At 47.7% G+C, this 17,144-nt stretch overlaps 1 protein-coding gene across 1 annotated transcript in view; it reads right to left on the bottom strand.

Annotated features, from left to right (window-relative positions):
* The window catches only part of stat5a (signal transducer and activator of transcription 5a), a 112,216-nt gene that overhangs the window by 47,908 nt on the left and 47,164 nt on the right, over positions 1–17,144 (bottom strand). The window contains 2 exon segments of the mRNA XM_068578343.1: positions 11,059–11,369; positions 11,372–11,423. Coding sequence (XP_068434444.1) covers positions 11,059–11,369; positions 11,372–11,423 — 363 coding nt within the window.

The following is a 17,144-nucleotide window of genomic DNA, read 5'->3' as shown; positions in this document are numbered from 1 at the left end:
GACCCGCTCCCTCCAGTCTAATTAGACTCTGACATTGTGCACGGGGCCCTCGTAAGAAGGGCGCCTTGGCACGGGGAACTTGTTACAGTTACGTGCTGATAATTTGGCATGTTTTTGTCAATTAACTACAAATTGCATTTCAGTGTTCAGTTTAATTTGCTTTATGGCAGCAGTTTGTTTTCCTTCGCTGCACTAAAGAATGAATAGATGGATGGATAGATAGATAGATAGATAGATAGATAGATAGATAGATAGATAGATAGATAGATAGATAGATAGATAGATAGATAGATAGATAGATAGATGGATAGATAGATAGATAGATAGATAGATAGATAGATAGATAGATAGATAGATAGATAGATAGATAGATAGATAGATAGATAGATAAACAGTTACTGTATTATTCCCACAAGGGAACATTTTTTGCTGGATGGATGGTTTTAACAACTCTTCATCCTGGCAGATGCATTCAAGTCCTCGAGGAGAAAAAAAGGCTTTCATCGTAAGGACCAACCACATCTTGGTTATCCTAGTTGCTCAACACTCATTTTTTGGTCAAAAGCTAAATGTTTCCTTGAGTTGACAACTGCGTTGCCTCACAAAAACCGAGCGTCGACATGTAGGATTCAAGTGTATGACCCATCGTACGATGTGCTATGACTCGTTGTTGGTTCAGTGCAGTCAGGGCTCAAATATGGAAGAGGTTGTTGTGTTGGTTGGTGCAATATGAGGGGGATGGGTTGAACCACGGGGATTCAGCTGTTCTAAAAGCATTTTCATCACTATTTTTTGACATTGTTCTGCGACTTGTATCGACCCTTCCCTGACTCATTTCTCCTCTCGCTGTGATGGGAAAACGCTGTTTGCTGCTCGCTAAGAGGCCCAGCTGGAGCCGCGGCAGCCGGAGAAGCAGAAATAAATAGGAGGTGGTGGAAATAGTATTCATTCCAGTTTAGCATCCAGGCAGCGTCGACTGTCACACTATGTTGCACTTGTGATCGCAGCAGCAGGTTGTGGTTGAGCCCCACACTTTGTTTGTTTTCTTACTTTACTTTGATACACATGCGATGCATAATGCATGGTGCACTTTGCATCACGGGACAACACAGCTGCTGATACAATGCAAATCGTCCCCTTTTATTTAGAGAGATGCCCCCATTATTTCCACACGCAGCATCGACCAACGTCCTCCCCGTCATCACGGCCTCTTGGTGGACCACGGGCCCAGAGCAGAAAGGGAGCCAGGATTGCATGAGACGCCCAATCGCCGCTCTCGTATCTTATATTCTCCGGGACGAGCCGAGGCCTCCTCCGTCAGCAACTACCAGCACACAGTGCGGCAAACATAAATAAACCATCTCAACACGTGCCGCGTACGGAACCGATGAAAACACACAAACACAGAGCTCGGCTCGGTGAGCAGAAAACACACTTGTAGGACGTGAAAAGAAGTGATTGACTGAAGCCCCGACCAATATATTGTAAATAATGTATGATCTGTTTAAGCCGCAGAGAAACAAGCCGATGCCGCGAAGGAAATGCGAGTTGTGTCGCTGGAATGTGTGAGCGACTTGCCCGTGCTTGCACTGTAACCTGCGGAAAAAGACACCGGGGCCCCGTGTGCGTGTCCCTAGAGGAGCTTGAAGCAGCCAGTTCTACGTCTATAAAACAAACCTGGCAGGAACATCTGTGCATAGCTTGGTGAACAGTAATTACAAAAACAAAAAAAAAGAAAGTTCAACTGAAATGTCGTCTGTTGAAGAGGAAAGATACGGGAGAGATTTGAGGTAGATTCATCTCTTCGGCTTGTGTAGGTGTTGCAGTTTAAGGATGGCTCGTCCATAAAAAGGCGCAAGAGATTTATTTACAACGACCGGGAAATTAGAAAGTCGGTGAAACAAAAGACCAAATCGCAAAGAGCTCAACCTCAATGAATCCTCTGTTTCTTTTTGTTTTCGGGGACTAATTCTGGCCACACGGCGAGGTCGATTTCCAACGACACAAAATTCCAAAAAGCATCAATCACTGAATCAAACGAGACACTTAAGTTGTCCCTTCCGATCTCGTACGCACTCAGCTTCTGCGGCTAGAAAGCCCAAAATGTCCTCTCGTCTTACGCCATCTGCGTCGGGGCAACGAGAAAAAAAAAAAACGACACCATCTGTGAATCCCTGGCACGGCCTGTGTACCAGTGGGTATCATGAAAAGACGATACTGCTAGTGTCTCCGTACACGCGATGCTCATGAGCATCGCAACTCACCGGGAAGCCTGAAAGACAGGAGACGCTTCTGAACACTAAAGGTTGAAGGTTAATTTCACAACGGTGCCACTACTGCTGAATAAATGAACCTGAGCACGTGAGGTTTTAGCGGGCGAAGGATTTCTGTGAGTTGTTTTCAATATAATGCATAATGCATTGTGCACTTTGCACCAAGGGACCATCTACAGCTGCTGATACAATACCTGAGCAATGAATAAAGTCTATTGCAGGAAATATTCAATTTGAAATATTAAGAAAATAAGACTGTAAATCGAACAAGACATTCAATCTGCGTTCAGTGTTTGATGAGCTCGACACTGCCCGATACGTGACTGAAAGCTGCAAACTGATATCAAGATAACCTCACTGTGATGCCTATAAACAACACAAAACCCAGCAGGGCGCTCCGCTTTGTGTTGCTCCAAACAGAAAGCAATTTGTGTTCCCCTGTCGAAGATCTGCGCTCCCATTATGAAAGTCTATGAATACGCTGAGGTCTATAGTGAGCTGGGTCATGACACGGTGCGAGGTCAGAACGCAATGAAGAAAAGATGAAAGCAAAGCGGAGCAGACACAAGGACCTGGCAACAACACACTGCCGAAGGAGGCTCACATCGCGGCCGGAGAGCGCGAGGAAGCCAGAGTTATGCTGTTTCCTTTCAGTCGCTCAACGAGAGAAGTCTCCAGTTCAAACCTCCACGCAACCTTACACTCTTGCATAACCGCTGTATTTGACCTGTGGCGAAACTACCGGGGGGAAAAAAGTGAAGCTGTACGTGCTCTCAGTTAAAGGAGAGATAACTGTGGCTAGCGATCAATATTTTTGATTTATTTTTCCTGCAGGGAACCTTTTGTTGGCCGGGATCCAGCCAGGAACACACTGATGATGGCCTGCATGTCTACACACACACACACACACACACGCACACACACACGCACGTGTCAAATAGCTGCAGTATACTGTAACGCGTAATCATATCTCTGATGTGATGTCCTCTCATCTCACCCACTCTGGCGTGCTTTAATGCAGATCCTCCCACAAGGTCATCAGGTCAAGTTGCATCACTTCCCTCCTTTCCTGCGATTCTCTGGTCTTATCTAACATTATTAGTTTCCCCCTCATCGTATTGTTTTCTCTCTCAGGAAGCAGGACTGAAGGGTTTAGTCTTCGCTGTCTGTTGGGGGGATTTCCTTCCGTTCCAATGAGACAAAGCTGTGCAAGAATGCCGCAACGTGCGTCCGCCGTGAAGATTCACCGCTGTCACTTCCGATATCGGAGCGAGTGAAAATGACCACCTACGTGCACAAAGGCTCACATTACACACGCGCGTCCCAATTCATCCATCACACACACACACACACACACACACACACACACGCAGGCCGCTCCTTCTACGAATTGTTCTCTCTCGGTGTTCTCGTCTCCGGCACAGAGATAGCTGCACCGGAGGAGGAACAGAAGAATGAAACGGTGCGGACGTGACGACAGTGCGCTCCCTGCGGCGGGCCGAGCCTAACAGATTGACTGTCTGGGTAAATAAAGCGAGGCCGGTGAGGACTCGCCGCTGGCCTTACCTGTTTCCTGTTCTTATTAATTAAGGAGCGCGGGGACGGAAACTGGAAGAAACAGAGCCATCTGAAGGGTTTCATTCCCATCAGTGGGATTACCTCGGGAGAAACCTGGGAGTCACACTTAAGTCTGCAACACAACGAGATGCACGACATGAGGCGCTACATGTTGTGACAGAAAGAAAAGAAAAAAGAATGAATAGAGTAGCACAGCAAACAACTGGACTCTCGTGAATAGCCTCGAATGGTAAAAAAAAAAATGGGTTACTGATCCCACAGCGCATCTTTGGGCCATGACACGGATTCTGCTTTTAAACGGAAAGTTAAAAAATGAACAGCCGTTATTTTCGGTGCACTGTTTTGACCGTTGCAAACTGTTTCATCAGCCTCCGTCGCACAGCGCTCGTCTGCGTGTACTGTCTGTGTGTACTGTTACATTCTCTTCTTGTCTTGCTGCACTTGAACAAGAAGAACAAATGGGATTGAGAGGCTGTGCCATATGTTCTATACAGGCAGTAAAAAACGTGTCAGAGCAAAGCCAGGTGCAGCGGCTCCCACCGACGTACTGTCCTGTCCATCCATCAGGACCAAGGTGAACCTGGGGAACATCCAGCCTGACAAATCTGAATATTACTCATCCTTACTTATGTGCTTGAAGTGACAAACGTGAGCCTGGGAGACCCATCTGGCATCATCTCCTGGTCAAACCAATGTCCTGCCCGGAAATCTTTCTCTCTTGTCACGAGGACCACACGTATCAAACCCCCGATGTCGCCTCATCCCCGTCGCACACGTCCCAAAGGGATCATCAAGATAAGACAACCTCCCCCCCTGAACACAGTGTCCAATCAAATCAGTTGTTTTTGTTTGAGAGAAGAGTCTTTGTCCGGGGCCCCGTTTGACGCATGAGTAATTAAGGTTCCAGCTCAAGTCCTTATCCCTTAAGGAACTAAAGGAGGAGGTAGGATTAGGAGGCAACTTTGGATAACCCCACCCCCACGAAACAAGAGCCGGACGGCCACCAGGACAAAAACAACTCTATTGGTGTGTGTGGTCTCTCAAGAACTGGAAGTTACAGACACCAAGTCCTCGTCAGGGGTGTTATGGCGGTTAGTCTAGTCGGGTGTTTTTAGTGCAATTAGCATCAGTGCTTTGAAACTGTAGCCAACGGTAAGTAAAGGGTCCGGTACAATAAAGCGTTCACAACCCTAATTGAAGTTGAAGAGGTGGCACATTTCTCCATGCCAGGGGTTTTCAAAGTCTGACTCCAATTGCTGTTGCAAAATCCTTTAAAATCCTTGAAACTAAGCTTCAAAAACTCAGATATAGACCCTCCACATCACGTCTTTTAGACTTTTTCCTCTTTCTAGAGTTTTCTGTCTGCCACGATCGGATCAGCTTCAAGTGATAGTGTGTGCTGTTTTGGAGAGGCAAGAGAAACTACAAGGTGATGGAATAACCTTGAAGGAACAAGCCAGAGACGACCACAAAGCAAATCTCATTAACCGCTCCTCCATGTTTAAGTTCCTTTTGTTCCACGCGTGTTCTTGAGCTCAGTGTCTCTGTGTGGGTGAGTGACCTTTATAAAACTGCGTTTTGCTCCCCGCTTGATCACCAGCTGTGTGTTCAGACACAAAGAGGGAGATTTGAGTTGTTTGTATTTTTGCCGATTGCCGCTTCGAGAGAAGCAGCCAAGAGAGCAAGCGATGACTCAGCAGTCCCAGACGTCTGTAATCACCACTTCACATCTTCTGCTTCCTCCTTTACGACGCGGCGCAGATCTCTGTTTTCCAAAAATATCTGAGCGTTCACTTCGGGCTGCTGCGGCAGGAGACATGGGAACCGCTTTAAAAATTCCCTTCAAAAGAGACGTACGTTTACCCCAACTTTCTGGATCGCTGTCTATATTCCATTACTTTGAATGAATTTTTTTGAAGGGAGCTCTTAATCTACAATTCTACGTAAAGCCTGTGATATGAGCAGCGAGGCGTGGATACCCTCCTATTCCAATACTCCTCCTCCTCATCATCATCATCTCAGATGATCCCACTAAATGTAATCAGTGTGAGAAGTTCAGGCTCGTACTGAGGTGTCGTCAGTCCTCCAGGGGATCAGCCAAATCTCACATTAGCTAAACAATAGCCGGGAGCAGAGGCCGCCTGACAGTTGGGTCCATCTGGAGTCTGACGGACAGCTCAATGTCTGTGCAGGTTGGAAGTTAACTCATCAAATGTCCCAAAGAGAGACACTGTGAATCACTTTCAGCGAGTGGCTTTGTGAAAATATAATATACTGTAGCCAAATCCAAATTTAAAAATCAATTCCAATTGTGCAGAGTGTTTGGACTGTCCGCTGGCACCACTGTCCTTATAAAACAATTCCTGCCTGCTAATAGTTTCTGATATGAATCAAATTGTTCCCGATGCTTCGAGATGCAGAACATCGGCACTCACTTAATGCAACTACGAGACAATCTGTGAAGCTGATCTTGCCGCGCATACATCATTCAATCATGGACAAACACAGTATGTTCTTTATTGACTCGGTCATCCTTTAAAGGTCGGCGGCTTGATTCCTTGCTCCTCCTGTCCTCGTGTCCTTGAGCAAGACGCTGAACGCCAAGTTGCTCCCCGGGCGCTTTTCAGTAACACCACTGCTCCTAAAATTGCTCAGTGGGTTAAATGGAGAGGTCAGTTCATGAAGGTAAAATGTTATGGAACAATTGGGTTTATTGAGGATATTTCATCTTGAGGGCAGACTCGTGGTGGTGTTGGGGCGCCGACGTCGGAGAGTTGGAATCCGCATTCCTGTGCAAACACCCTGCTGTGCAGAAGAAGTGGCCCCCCCTTTCGCCCCTTGCAGAGCATTGCTCTACATGTCACAAACATACGTGTGCTACGACAGCTCCATTTACACACGTTTGCACGAGAGACGATAACTGACAATTTGCAGTAAAAGTGGGAAATAACAGAAAAGGCAACTCATTTACATCACAGTTTATTTTACTGTCAAACCTGTGCAGCGTGCAGGGACCGGTTCTATTAATACCTGCAAAATGAATGCCTTGATCCCAGTACGAGTTCCACGAGTATGAACCCCAAAGGGGACGGGTATTTTCATTTCGATAATGTACCTTGTCACAATGAAGAAATCCTCCAGATTCTCGGAGCATTCAGATAAAACGACCAGGCGACCATCTCGGGTATCAATCTCGCTGAAACCCCGTGGCATGAACTCGAAAGCACCATAAAACAAAGGACCATCCTCCCGTCAACCTTGAGCGGTTATGAAAGGCACGGCCATCTTTAACAGCGGCACCTCCGTTGAGTCACAACGTGTGGGAGCTGCAATCAAAGCCAGAGGTGGTCAAACACAGCGGTGGACCGCTTTGTCGATTTAAATGGACAATGAGCGGAGGAGGGTGACTTTGAGTCTAGAAGGAGCGTTTCAGTGCACGCGGTTATTCAACATCACCTGTATGTACTGCTCCTACGTGGCAGAACGCGTCGCTTCACCGGAGGATGCAACTGCGACAAAATTACAGCTCAAGTTTCCTGTTTTTAACTCTCAACTGTTTTGTCCTTCGAGAAACAAAAACATGTTTTTACAGTCTCCCGTCCAAACTAAAGATACCAATCTTAGTTGGATCTGTCATCTCTGAGACTGATTCATTAACACCTCCCTCTCAGGTGTTTCCTCTTTCACTCATCTCAGTCGACAGGTTTGACCCCTTCATCAGCCAATCAGGACGGTCCGCTATAAGCACAGTCACGACGGCTCAAATCTATGAGATGACATAAATTCATGATAACAGTGTTACATCATTGATATCTTTCTTTCTTTTAACCCAACGCCAAACCTAACCTTATACTCCTTTTTCTTTTTTTTCTTTCAGATCTCTGAAAATAAATGTTTTGACCTTTAATCTGCTGCTGAGGTTAAGGAGTCTACAGAGTGCAGGCGTAAGGGGGAGGGTGGAAAAGGACGAAAGGAAAGATGCGGCAAACGCTGGGGAGGGATGCAAGAAGAAGAAGATGCGTCATTCTTAAATTCTTGATCAAATCCTGCTCCTTCCTCACTTGTGCTAGCTGTCAGTTGCCTTCACCCAGCAGCCAGGCTGGAGCCGGCCTTGCAGCTGTCCACAGTCCGGCGTTACATAACAAGGCTGCATCACAAACCCCCCTCGAGCCACTTTGCAGCCTCTCCACCATGACACTGTCACCCCGCTGAGGAAATGGCACGAGGACAAAGTTGCATGCCCGCTTCAGGGACAGACACACAAGCTCTCGCCTCTGCTAAGATTCGCCTGCTGAGGGTCAAGTTAATGAGGTAATGCAGTGTGGTAATTGCTCATTTGCTTCCCTATTCCCATGGACCCGTGGCCCCTTCACCTTTTAAACCTCCACTCAAACACACACGCGGAAAAGTGCGACTCAAGTGAGGGGCGGCTGCGCTCGAGCTACACATGAAGCGCGGCTGACCCAGTTTCCCACCACGCTCGGCTCGAGCGGCGCGTATCGTTTGGTGCCGACAGTGCGTCTTTCTGGAGGTGATCCTGCTGAGACGCGGCTGCTGAACATGAGACCGAATGAAATGGTTCAACATAGTTCCGGCTCTGTGAGAGGAGTGGGTTTCAGCTTCAGTATTTGCACGTTGAATGCTCAAAACCTGTTTGACGAGGCCGTCATGTGATCAACACATGGCAAGAGTAACTTAAACAACAGCTGAGCCGCGTCGAGACGTGTTTGGAAAAATTGTACATTCAAATCTATTGGAATTCTATCAAAAAGCAGTAGTTCGATAGTGTTATGATAGTAGTTTGACATCTGAAGAAGTGTTTGAACCAGGCTTCGGTTCGAAGCCGATGGCAAAACCTGCATTCTCTCTAATGACCAGAACGGGGCGACTCCTGCGGTTGCAAAAGTAAGTGGGGTTGTATAGAAGTCTATGAGAAAATGACTACTTCTCTGTTGATTTATTACCTCAGTAAACATGAGTTTATGATCTCAATCACGAGTTTAAAGTCTTTTTGAATACAACATGATGTTAATTTCATAGATTATGGTCCAGTTTATAGTCAAATAGACCATAAAGCGGAGAATGCTTTAGGGCGGGCTGACTGTGATCGACACCACAGATGAAGACAGCGTCTCCACGTCACTCCTCCACATTTCAAATATGATACCTTATGTTATTTGGGTGCGGAAAAAACAACATGGCGATAGCCGTAGTCCAAGATGGCGGTTGCAAAATCAAAACGGCACCCCACAAACCAATGGATGACGTCATAATGACTACGTCCACTCCTTGAACACAGTCTGTGGTTTGAAGTGCGGCTGAAACACAACGGAAGAGAGTTGCAGCAGCTGGGCACAATCTACCGGCCTGAAAGAGCACTCCTCTGAGAGAGCGCAAAGGATCACAGTGGCCATTGAATGCATCTCGAGTCACACTCGTGACAAGAGTCCACCAACATTGAAGACACTCAAACGCCTCCAATATGCTGATCCTAAAAATATCACACATATTGTATCCTCGCAGTTCCTGTTACGGAAAACACACACCGACGCGGACCGAGGGTGTTTTTTTTTTGTTCAACGCCCGTGATGAGCTAATTTGAAGAGCTGTCCGTGGTTATTTTAGGAGATGACACATGAGAGTGTGCTGTCCTTCATCACACTACGCTGGCGTAGCTCAGCAGGATCACTTCCTCACATTCTGCGGACGCGATATTAAGACAATCAGTCTTTGTTATCAAACACATGTAGACAGCTCCGTCCCCTCCAGCTTCCCTGTCATGTCTTGCTCATGAGCCTCTCAGAGGTGGACTCATTGTTGTGTGTGTGTGTGTGTGTGTGTGTGTGTGTGTGTGTGTGGGAGGAAGGAGAGAGGGGGGGGTTCAAGGCTTCAGAGACACGTGATACTCCAGATTTTTTTGTTATGAAGAACAAATGTTTTCACTGTAAATGCAAACGCCGAGGCTCAGGGTGAACACAGTGAGGAATTGTACATGTGTTTAAAGCTCATTGTGTTTGGCAACAATCAAGCCTTGACGGCGTCTGCGTTCACATGTTGTGTGTGAGAGGGCGCACTGTGTTTGCCGACATCCGAGGGGAATTCAGTAATGGGGGCAACTAAGAATTAGCCAGTGTTTTGTGTCAGTTGCTAAGCAAACGAGGTCTGATATGACAGAATGCAACTCTCCAGTGTGTCCCACCTACGCACTGCTCCTATCTCCACCGAGGACCCCATGATGCGCTGCGTGCTGTAAACACAATGCCTTCTTGTGCACACACACAAAAAAAACACACACTACATAGGGGTAGTATTATATAAATCCCATGAGCCGGCCTATGTCGGTGTGTGAGGAAGACCGGTTAATTAACCTCCAGTAATGGGAGCACTGGGGGTCGGGCCGCCATTAAAGATATTAACATCACAGCGTCCATTACTGAGGGAGCGATAAAGAGAAGTGGCCCACAAATCAGGTTTACATGACACCAAAGTTTCAAAGCACACCAAATTCTGTGCGCCATCTGTTTCACATAAACCTGCTATTACTTCTGCATTGTCAAGTGTTAAAACATTAACCCCGGGTGTACTGCAACTGCACTAAAAACTTCATTATTATTGTAGTACAGTTCAACACAGACACCACAGCAGGATACTCTGAGTGTTACCTAAAAGCATCACCAATGCGCCGTGGTGTGTTTCTGTGCCATCCTGTGTGTGTGCGTGCAGCTGTGTTGGAGCAACAACAAGGTTACAGCTGTTTCGAATATAATGAGGCTGCTTTAGGTTGTGGTTGAGCTGACATTAAAGATGCGAGCTGCACATACATGAGGTCTTTAGGCTCAAAGCTTTTCTTTCCTCTGTGAGTTGGACACACAGCATGCAGCCCAGGACCCCAAAATACAGGAGATGTTGGGGCAATATGTGTTATTCTTTATTGAGTTTATTGTGTTTCTGTTGGTCTTCTCTGTGGGGGTTAACAGACTAACTCGGGGTAATCCCTTTATGCAGAACTTCCTTTTTTTTCTGGGGCATCCAGTGGAACCCCTGGACGAGTCTGGACCGGATAACGGGAGGCTTCCCACACATCTGTACTGTATGATGTTGTTATAAATGCAGAGCCACTTAGCAAACCCCCCCCCCCCCCCCCACTCGTGTCACCTTGACAGTCATTGAGGGAGCGGAACGTAAATATTGCTTTTAATCAACCAACCTTCATGATGCCACAAGGTGCGTTTCCAGCTCCCTGACTCCTCTCGGCGGAAGGATCGCGGCTGCCACTCCCGATCCGCGGGCTGCCGTGCTCCCTGTACCGTCCGTTGGTGTAAACTCCTTCGGCTCCGTAGCCCTGGGCAGCGGCCGACACCTCCAAGTACGCCCGGGCGCCGGTGAGAGTCAGCGCGGCCACGTCGCCGGTGATCCCCGCTGCGTTGGTCGCGCCCTGGGTCGGCGGGGGGTTGTTGCCGATGGTGGGATCCAGAAAATGTCCCGACAGCACGTCTGAAGCGTGGACCCCTGCCATGATCCGCCGGCGTTACAGCAATGCCCGACCCTCCTCGACGCGAACACAGCCCATGTCTCTCAAAGCGCAGGCGGACTTGTGGACGTCCAGGGCGGCTGGTCTGCTTGCTCCGGATCACCGGCGGTCCATCACCGGGGCGCACGCACGCGGTTGGCGGGCGGTCGAGACCGCCGTCCCGGTCAGAGCAGGAGCAGAGACGGAGAAACCCTCAGAAACACAGGCGGGGATAACTTATGCCGTGAGGTTGTTTTTTTTTTGTTCTCAGCTCACACTTTTGTGTCCTTGTCCTCTGAAAGCTGCTCCGCTCACAACGTCCGCTCCGTGGACTCCGCGCGGTGCGTCGCCTCGCGTCCTGCTCACTTTTGCAGAGCTTGCTGCTCTCTCTCTCTCTCTCTCTCTCTCTCTCTCTCTCTCTCTCTCTCTCTCTCTCTCTCTCTCTCTCTCTCTCTCTCTCTCTCTCTCTCTCTCTCTCTCTCTCTCTCTCTCTCTCTCTCTCTCTCTCTCTCTCTCTCTCTCTCTCTCTCTCAGGCACACATGTGCGCGCGCGTGTGCACCTAAACCCAGTATCTCGCGCGCGCAATGGGAGTTTTGGTTCTCCGTGCGGTTGCGCGCGCACCGTCAAAATGTCATCTTTATGTTTGAAGTGAAGCGCTTATAACTCACTTACAAACTCACTGTATAGCATTTATTAAGCTCCCCAAAGGAGGGCGCTAGGGAGCCTCACTATTTAAAAAAATACTATTTTAAAAAGTACATTATACATTTATATGAAAATCTAATTGTACTCAGTTTTTTATTTGTATATTAGTGGAACCCTTTCAGAGCTGTGCTCAACCACACATATTGGATAAGAAATGAGGAGTATATTTGTTTAATAAATGAATTGCAGTCTCTAAACATCAACGATCCCCAACATTAACACCCCTCTATTTTCCCCATAAACCACAAACAACTGCCATGAAACTAATTGAGTTGTAATTGCAGCTGTTTTTTTTCCCTGGCTGCAGCAGGTTGGACTCGACCAATCAGGTCCATATTTCAGGTCCTACAGAGCCAGTGCAGCAGCGCTGCAGCCGGATGATACCGGCTGAGCCAACAGAGGAGATTAAGCCCACCGATCCCTGAAGAGAATTCTGTTAACTTTCTGAAAACCACTGCATGGGTTTGCTGCTCGTCCCACAGCCACACCAGGGTCCAAGCTGCTGCCTCCCTCTCGCTCTCTCCCTTGTGTGCACGTTTTCCTTGTCTCTCGCCCTCTCTCTCTCGCCTTGTTTGTGTCCTTTCTCCAGCATCGAGTCTGTGTATTCACTCCTCCTGAACCTGGATCCATGCTTCATATGTGTTTACAATCCATGAATGATGGCGTCATCCAGATTGCTTTTGTCTTTGCAACGTTGGTCTGTTCTGTCCACGACGCATCTGTTGCGTCAGAGGCGGGGATCCCTCCTTTGTTCTTCCTCTTATTAAATGTTTTCTGGGGGAGATCTTCTGTCTCTGACTGCAGGCTCTAAGGACAGAGTGTCCTCTGCTGTGCATTATGTGATTTGTGATACTGGGCTACATAAATGAAAACAGACTTGTCAGGAGCCTTCAGGTGCGTTACATCAATGACACAGCGTGTCCTCGTTTCCGAGGAAATGTGCCACAATGCAGGACTTCTCCTTATTCGGCTGCTGTTGCAGCTTCAAAGATGTTCACCCTGCTCACGATACGCCTCAAACACTGTTTTCACCCAGCAAGCGTGCGAAGGGGAATAGTAACGCTTCACGCCGAACACTTGTGTTGACACTCCTCTATAATTTCACAGTATCACTCTTCATCAAAGATGCAGGGATGCTCTTCTTCCTTCACCCCCGCCTCCCTCTCTTCTTAGGAAGCAATTTGAAGACAAACAACAGAGTGGAGACAGCACGTATTAGCACCGCTCGTTCACCATTGCACTCACAGGAGCTGGGAAAGACTGCAACGTCATGGCACGCATAGTCTGACCTTGACACCCCTGTTTCACATCGCACACAACTGAGCATCTGCTCACGCCTCCGAGGCCAGGGCGAAATGAACTACAACAATTGCGGTACATTCGACATCACGGCCAACCCGCATCATCCGACGAGACGCGGCCAGAGAGCTGGGATAAGGCATCCCCGGTTGTAGCCCACTGAAGGGGGCGAATCAAACCACGGGCAATTTGTATCAAAGCAGTGCAGCTAGCGAGCGCGGTCCGTTCGTACTTGTCAAATACGGCAAAAAGCTAATCACAGCCAAAGAGATCATGTTACGTCGCACAGACAGACTTGATCCTGTTGAGATTTGTATATAATGCCCAAAGAAAATAGGGGAATTCTTTCTGGTCAATAGCAATGCCCGCACGACACACAGCGGATTACTGTGCACGGCTCGTAATCATCAGATGTGTTGTCAGAGGGCGAGACGGTCTGAAGAAGTTAAGGGTCTTATTCAAGGGTGCTGCTCCATGGATATTCTCACAGACCTTGGTGGCGATAAGTGGTTTAATCTGCAGCCAAAACACTGCCTCCTTAATCACATTCAGTTCCACGATGGAGAGTGACTTCGGGAAATATGAGTCCTGGTGGAGCCCAGCTCCTTCTCAAGGACAGACAGGACAGAGGGAGGGAGAAGTGAGGGAATCTGTGAATGAACGATGTGACAGGAGGGGAGAGGGAAGAGGGGATGAAGGGACGGACGGAGGCAGTCGGAGAGATCTCTCGCCTCTTTCTTTTCCTCACTGCCTCTCAACCCCTTTTCCCTCGTGATCTCCCGGGGTCATGTATTATGTATTCTCAGAAATTATTCAGCAAAAGTTCTGCTTTTAAAAGCCTCCCCGCCCGGCCCAGCTGTCTCACTTTAATGTGTAAAGTCTGATGGCCAGTCTCCAAACTTAAACATCAGCCGCGCGTGGATTTAAACTGCGTGCGGGGTCATAGTAATGCACGTGAGTCCACAAGCGGTGACCGCGATCGGCCTTTTGAGAAGGAGGCCCCCCGGTGATCCACCCACACACACTGTATGTTCAGTGCGCTGTCAAGTAGTGAAAACATCACGGATCACGACTGGCGGAGGAAGCAAAACATGCTTTTAGTTCGTCTGAGGCTAAAAAAGAGACACGTGGAAGACAGAGCCGACTGCATCAGCAATGTCACTCTAAATAACACCCGAGTTGTTTTCCATTGAGGTTTGCTTTAGTTTCCTGTGGCAGGATGTCGGCCATGACGCCGTACAGCTCGGGCTCCGCTCCCTCCTGCTGCAGGAGCTGTTGGTGCATCCTACGGATCTCCATCACCTTCAGGCCTCTAATGGCCCCCTCCTCCCTCCGGGGCCCATCAACAGGAGCCAGGTCATCTTATCGATGACAGCTGGCTATTGATCAAGACTCTTAATCCCGGCTGGCTACAGGGGAATAGAAGTGAGGGATTTATTACCACATAAGGTTTTTTGTAGGAAGCCATGTGTCACCTTGTTTCCTAACACCCTTATTTCACACTCACAGTGTCTACAGCATCGGTTACGCTTCCCCTTTTCTATATCTTAAAATAAAGACAGTGTTTTCTTTGGTAAATAAATGGTTACCAGCAGAAACACTGTTGCAAACACCATCAATTTCAAAAGCCGCTAATCAGCCAAATATTTTGTGGCATCTATAGACGATGAAAAAGGAGAAAAAACAGAAATAGATGCTGAATATTTTTTGTATCAGACAGAACTTGGAAGACGTTGGAAAAGGTTGCGCTTCAACCCCTTCTCCCCTCTCTGCAGTCACTCACTTCTTGGTCCTGGTATTTTGTGCTGACACTTGTTGATCCCTGCCCAGCCTCCAGCAAGCTGGAGGCCCGGCTCCGACCTTTAACCTTTCACCCAGTAACTCGACAGCCCCTGCACAGCCTTGGGAGTCTTCATATGCACCCGAGGGCCCCTCACCCTCACATATTCACCCCTAGCTCTGACGCTCCAGCCCCGAGGCAGTCTGCAACAAGCTCTGAGGGACCAGCTCCAACGCTTGAGAGGGTAAAAAAAGAAATCAATCAGAGATTTCCTGGTCCTGGTGCTCCCACATGGGTCAATCCACAGGGCGCCCAGATGGAATTAGTGTGGGTTTACCAGAGCCCCCCCTGCCCACAGTAAATCCACACCTACACACAGCGGGCCCACACGGGGATGTTTGCTCGGCCACTGGGATAATAACAAACCACACAAACATGAATCTACTTCCAACAGATACATGCAGTGTGTGCCGTGCACATTTGAATGAATGATGATGTCTATAGAGGAAGAGGGCCTGCTGCTCACAGCCGGCGAGCCCAGGGTGTGTTTTCTCCTGAGCTCGGCCACCGCACTTCCTGTGCCTGATCATGCGATCATCAGTGCAACGAGAACTTTACATGAATTATTTCTCACAGCGGCTTCTCGTGGCGTTTTTTTTTTTTTTTTTTACAATTTCATTTTACATTCATAGCTAGTGTTTAAATGCACACTCGACACACGATCACATGATCTAAACCAAAAGGACATGTCTGCCCGGTCAGTACGCGTCTCTGTCTGATCCATTACTGACGCCTGGTGGTGACAGGCCTCATGAGCGAGAATACAGAACTAAACAGGTGGAGAGATCATGTTTTCAGCTCATTAACTGGACAGGTTTATCCTACTCGCGGGTCAAGTCAATATGTCTGCTAGAGTTGTTCTACGGGTTGGTGCAAGATTGCAAAAGGCTCCATTTCAATATGAAATAATATTTACAGACACTTGTATGAAGCCAGTACCAGTAGTGACACAGTCACTATCATTATTTAGATTATTTTAGGAAAGCAGTCAGACGTATTGCATTAAAACTATTAAACACCATTAGATAAAGGCCAGGCCGGTGGCGAACACCTGATAAGAACTTGATAAATATGGTGCAACATATTCATCCTGCATTAGTGTTACTACCCTCCTAATGGGAAGAAACCCGGCCCAAAGCTTGTGGTGACCATTTTCCCCAAAAATCAAAACACAACTCAAACACTAACTAAATGAGCGCGATGTTGCTCATGGGAGAAGTTTGCCTTCAGGGCTTCCTGCCAGGAATCTCCTCAGGTTTGGGGAACAAAATTCCTTGATTAGGTTTAGGAAAAGGTCATGTTTGGGGTTCAAATAAACCCTTTCTGGCAGATAGGCCTGAAGGCCAACTTGTCCGGTGTGTGTCTGTATCAAGACTCCAGGAAGAGCGAGAGAAGTTTGCCTTCAGGGCTTCCTGCCAGAAAAGGTTCATTTAAAGCCAACACAGGATCTCTGCCTGAACCCAATTACATAGGTGTGTTCCTAAATCTAAGGAGATTGGTTCAATCTGTGCATTAGATTTTACATGTTGGTGAAGCCATGGATTTACAATGTATGGGTCCGTCACCTGATACCTTTCAGCCAAAGAGACCTTTCCCACCTTTTATCAATTAACTAATAAGGATTTGATCTTAATTCATCCTCAGACGTCAAACTTTTTTGCTTCATGCGCAGCTGAGCAACGTCATTAGTTCTCTTTTTACATCCATGGTGTGTTGTTGTCGTTGATGTTGTTGCTCTCTTGTTGCTCTCTGCCTCTGGCATCAACCGGCTTTTCCTCAGCCTTCCACGTGAAGTGATGCATGTCTCCATCTGGTGGATGAACTGTGGTACTTCACACTCAACCGGCAGCCATCAGCATTCAACACCAGAGAGCAATGAGGTATGGTTCTCTTTGAATGGGAACATGTAGACGTATGTATGAATAGAAGTGATATTCA

The sequence above is a fragment of the Clinocottus analis genome, unplaced genomic scaffold (genome assembly GCF_023055335.1).
Source record: "Clinocottus analis isolate CAN_PGR_092001 unplaced genomic scaffold, fCliAna1.0.p SCAF_16, whole genome shotgun sequence".
Taxonomy (NCBI): Eukaryota; Metazoa; Chordata; class Actinopteri; order Perciformes; family Cottidae; genus Clinocottus; species Clinocottus analis.
This window is presented reverse-complemented; position numbering and strand designations above follow the sequence as displayed.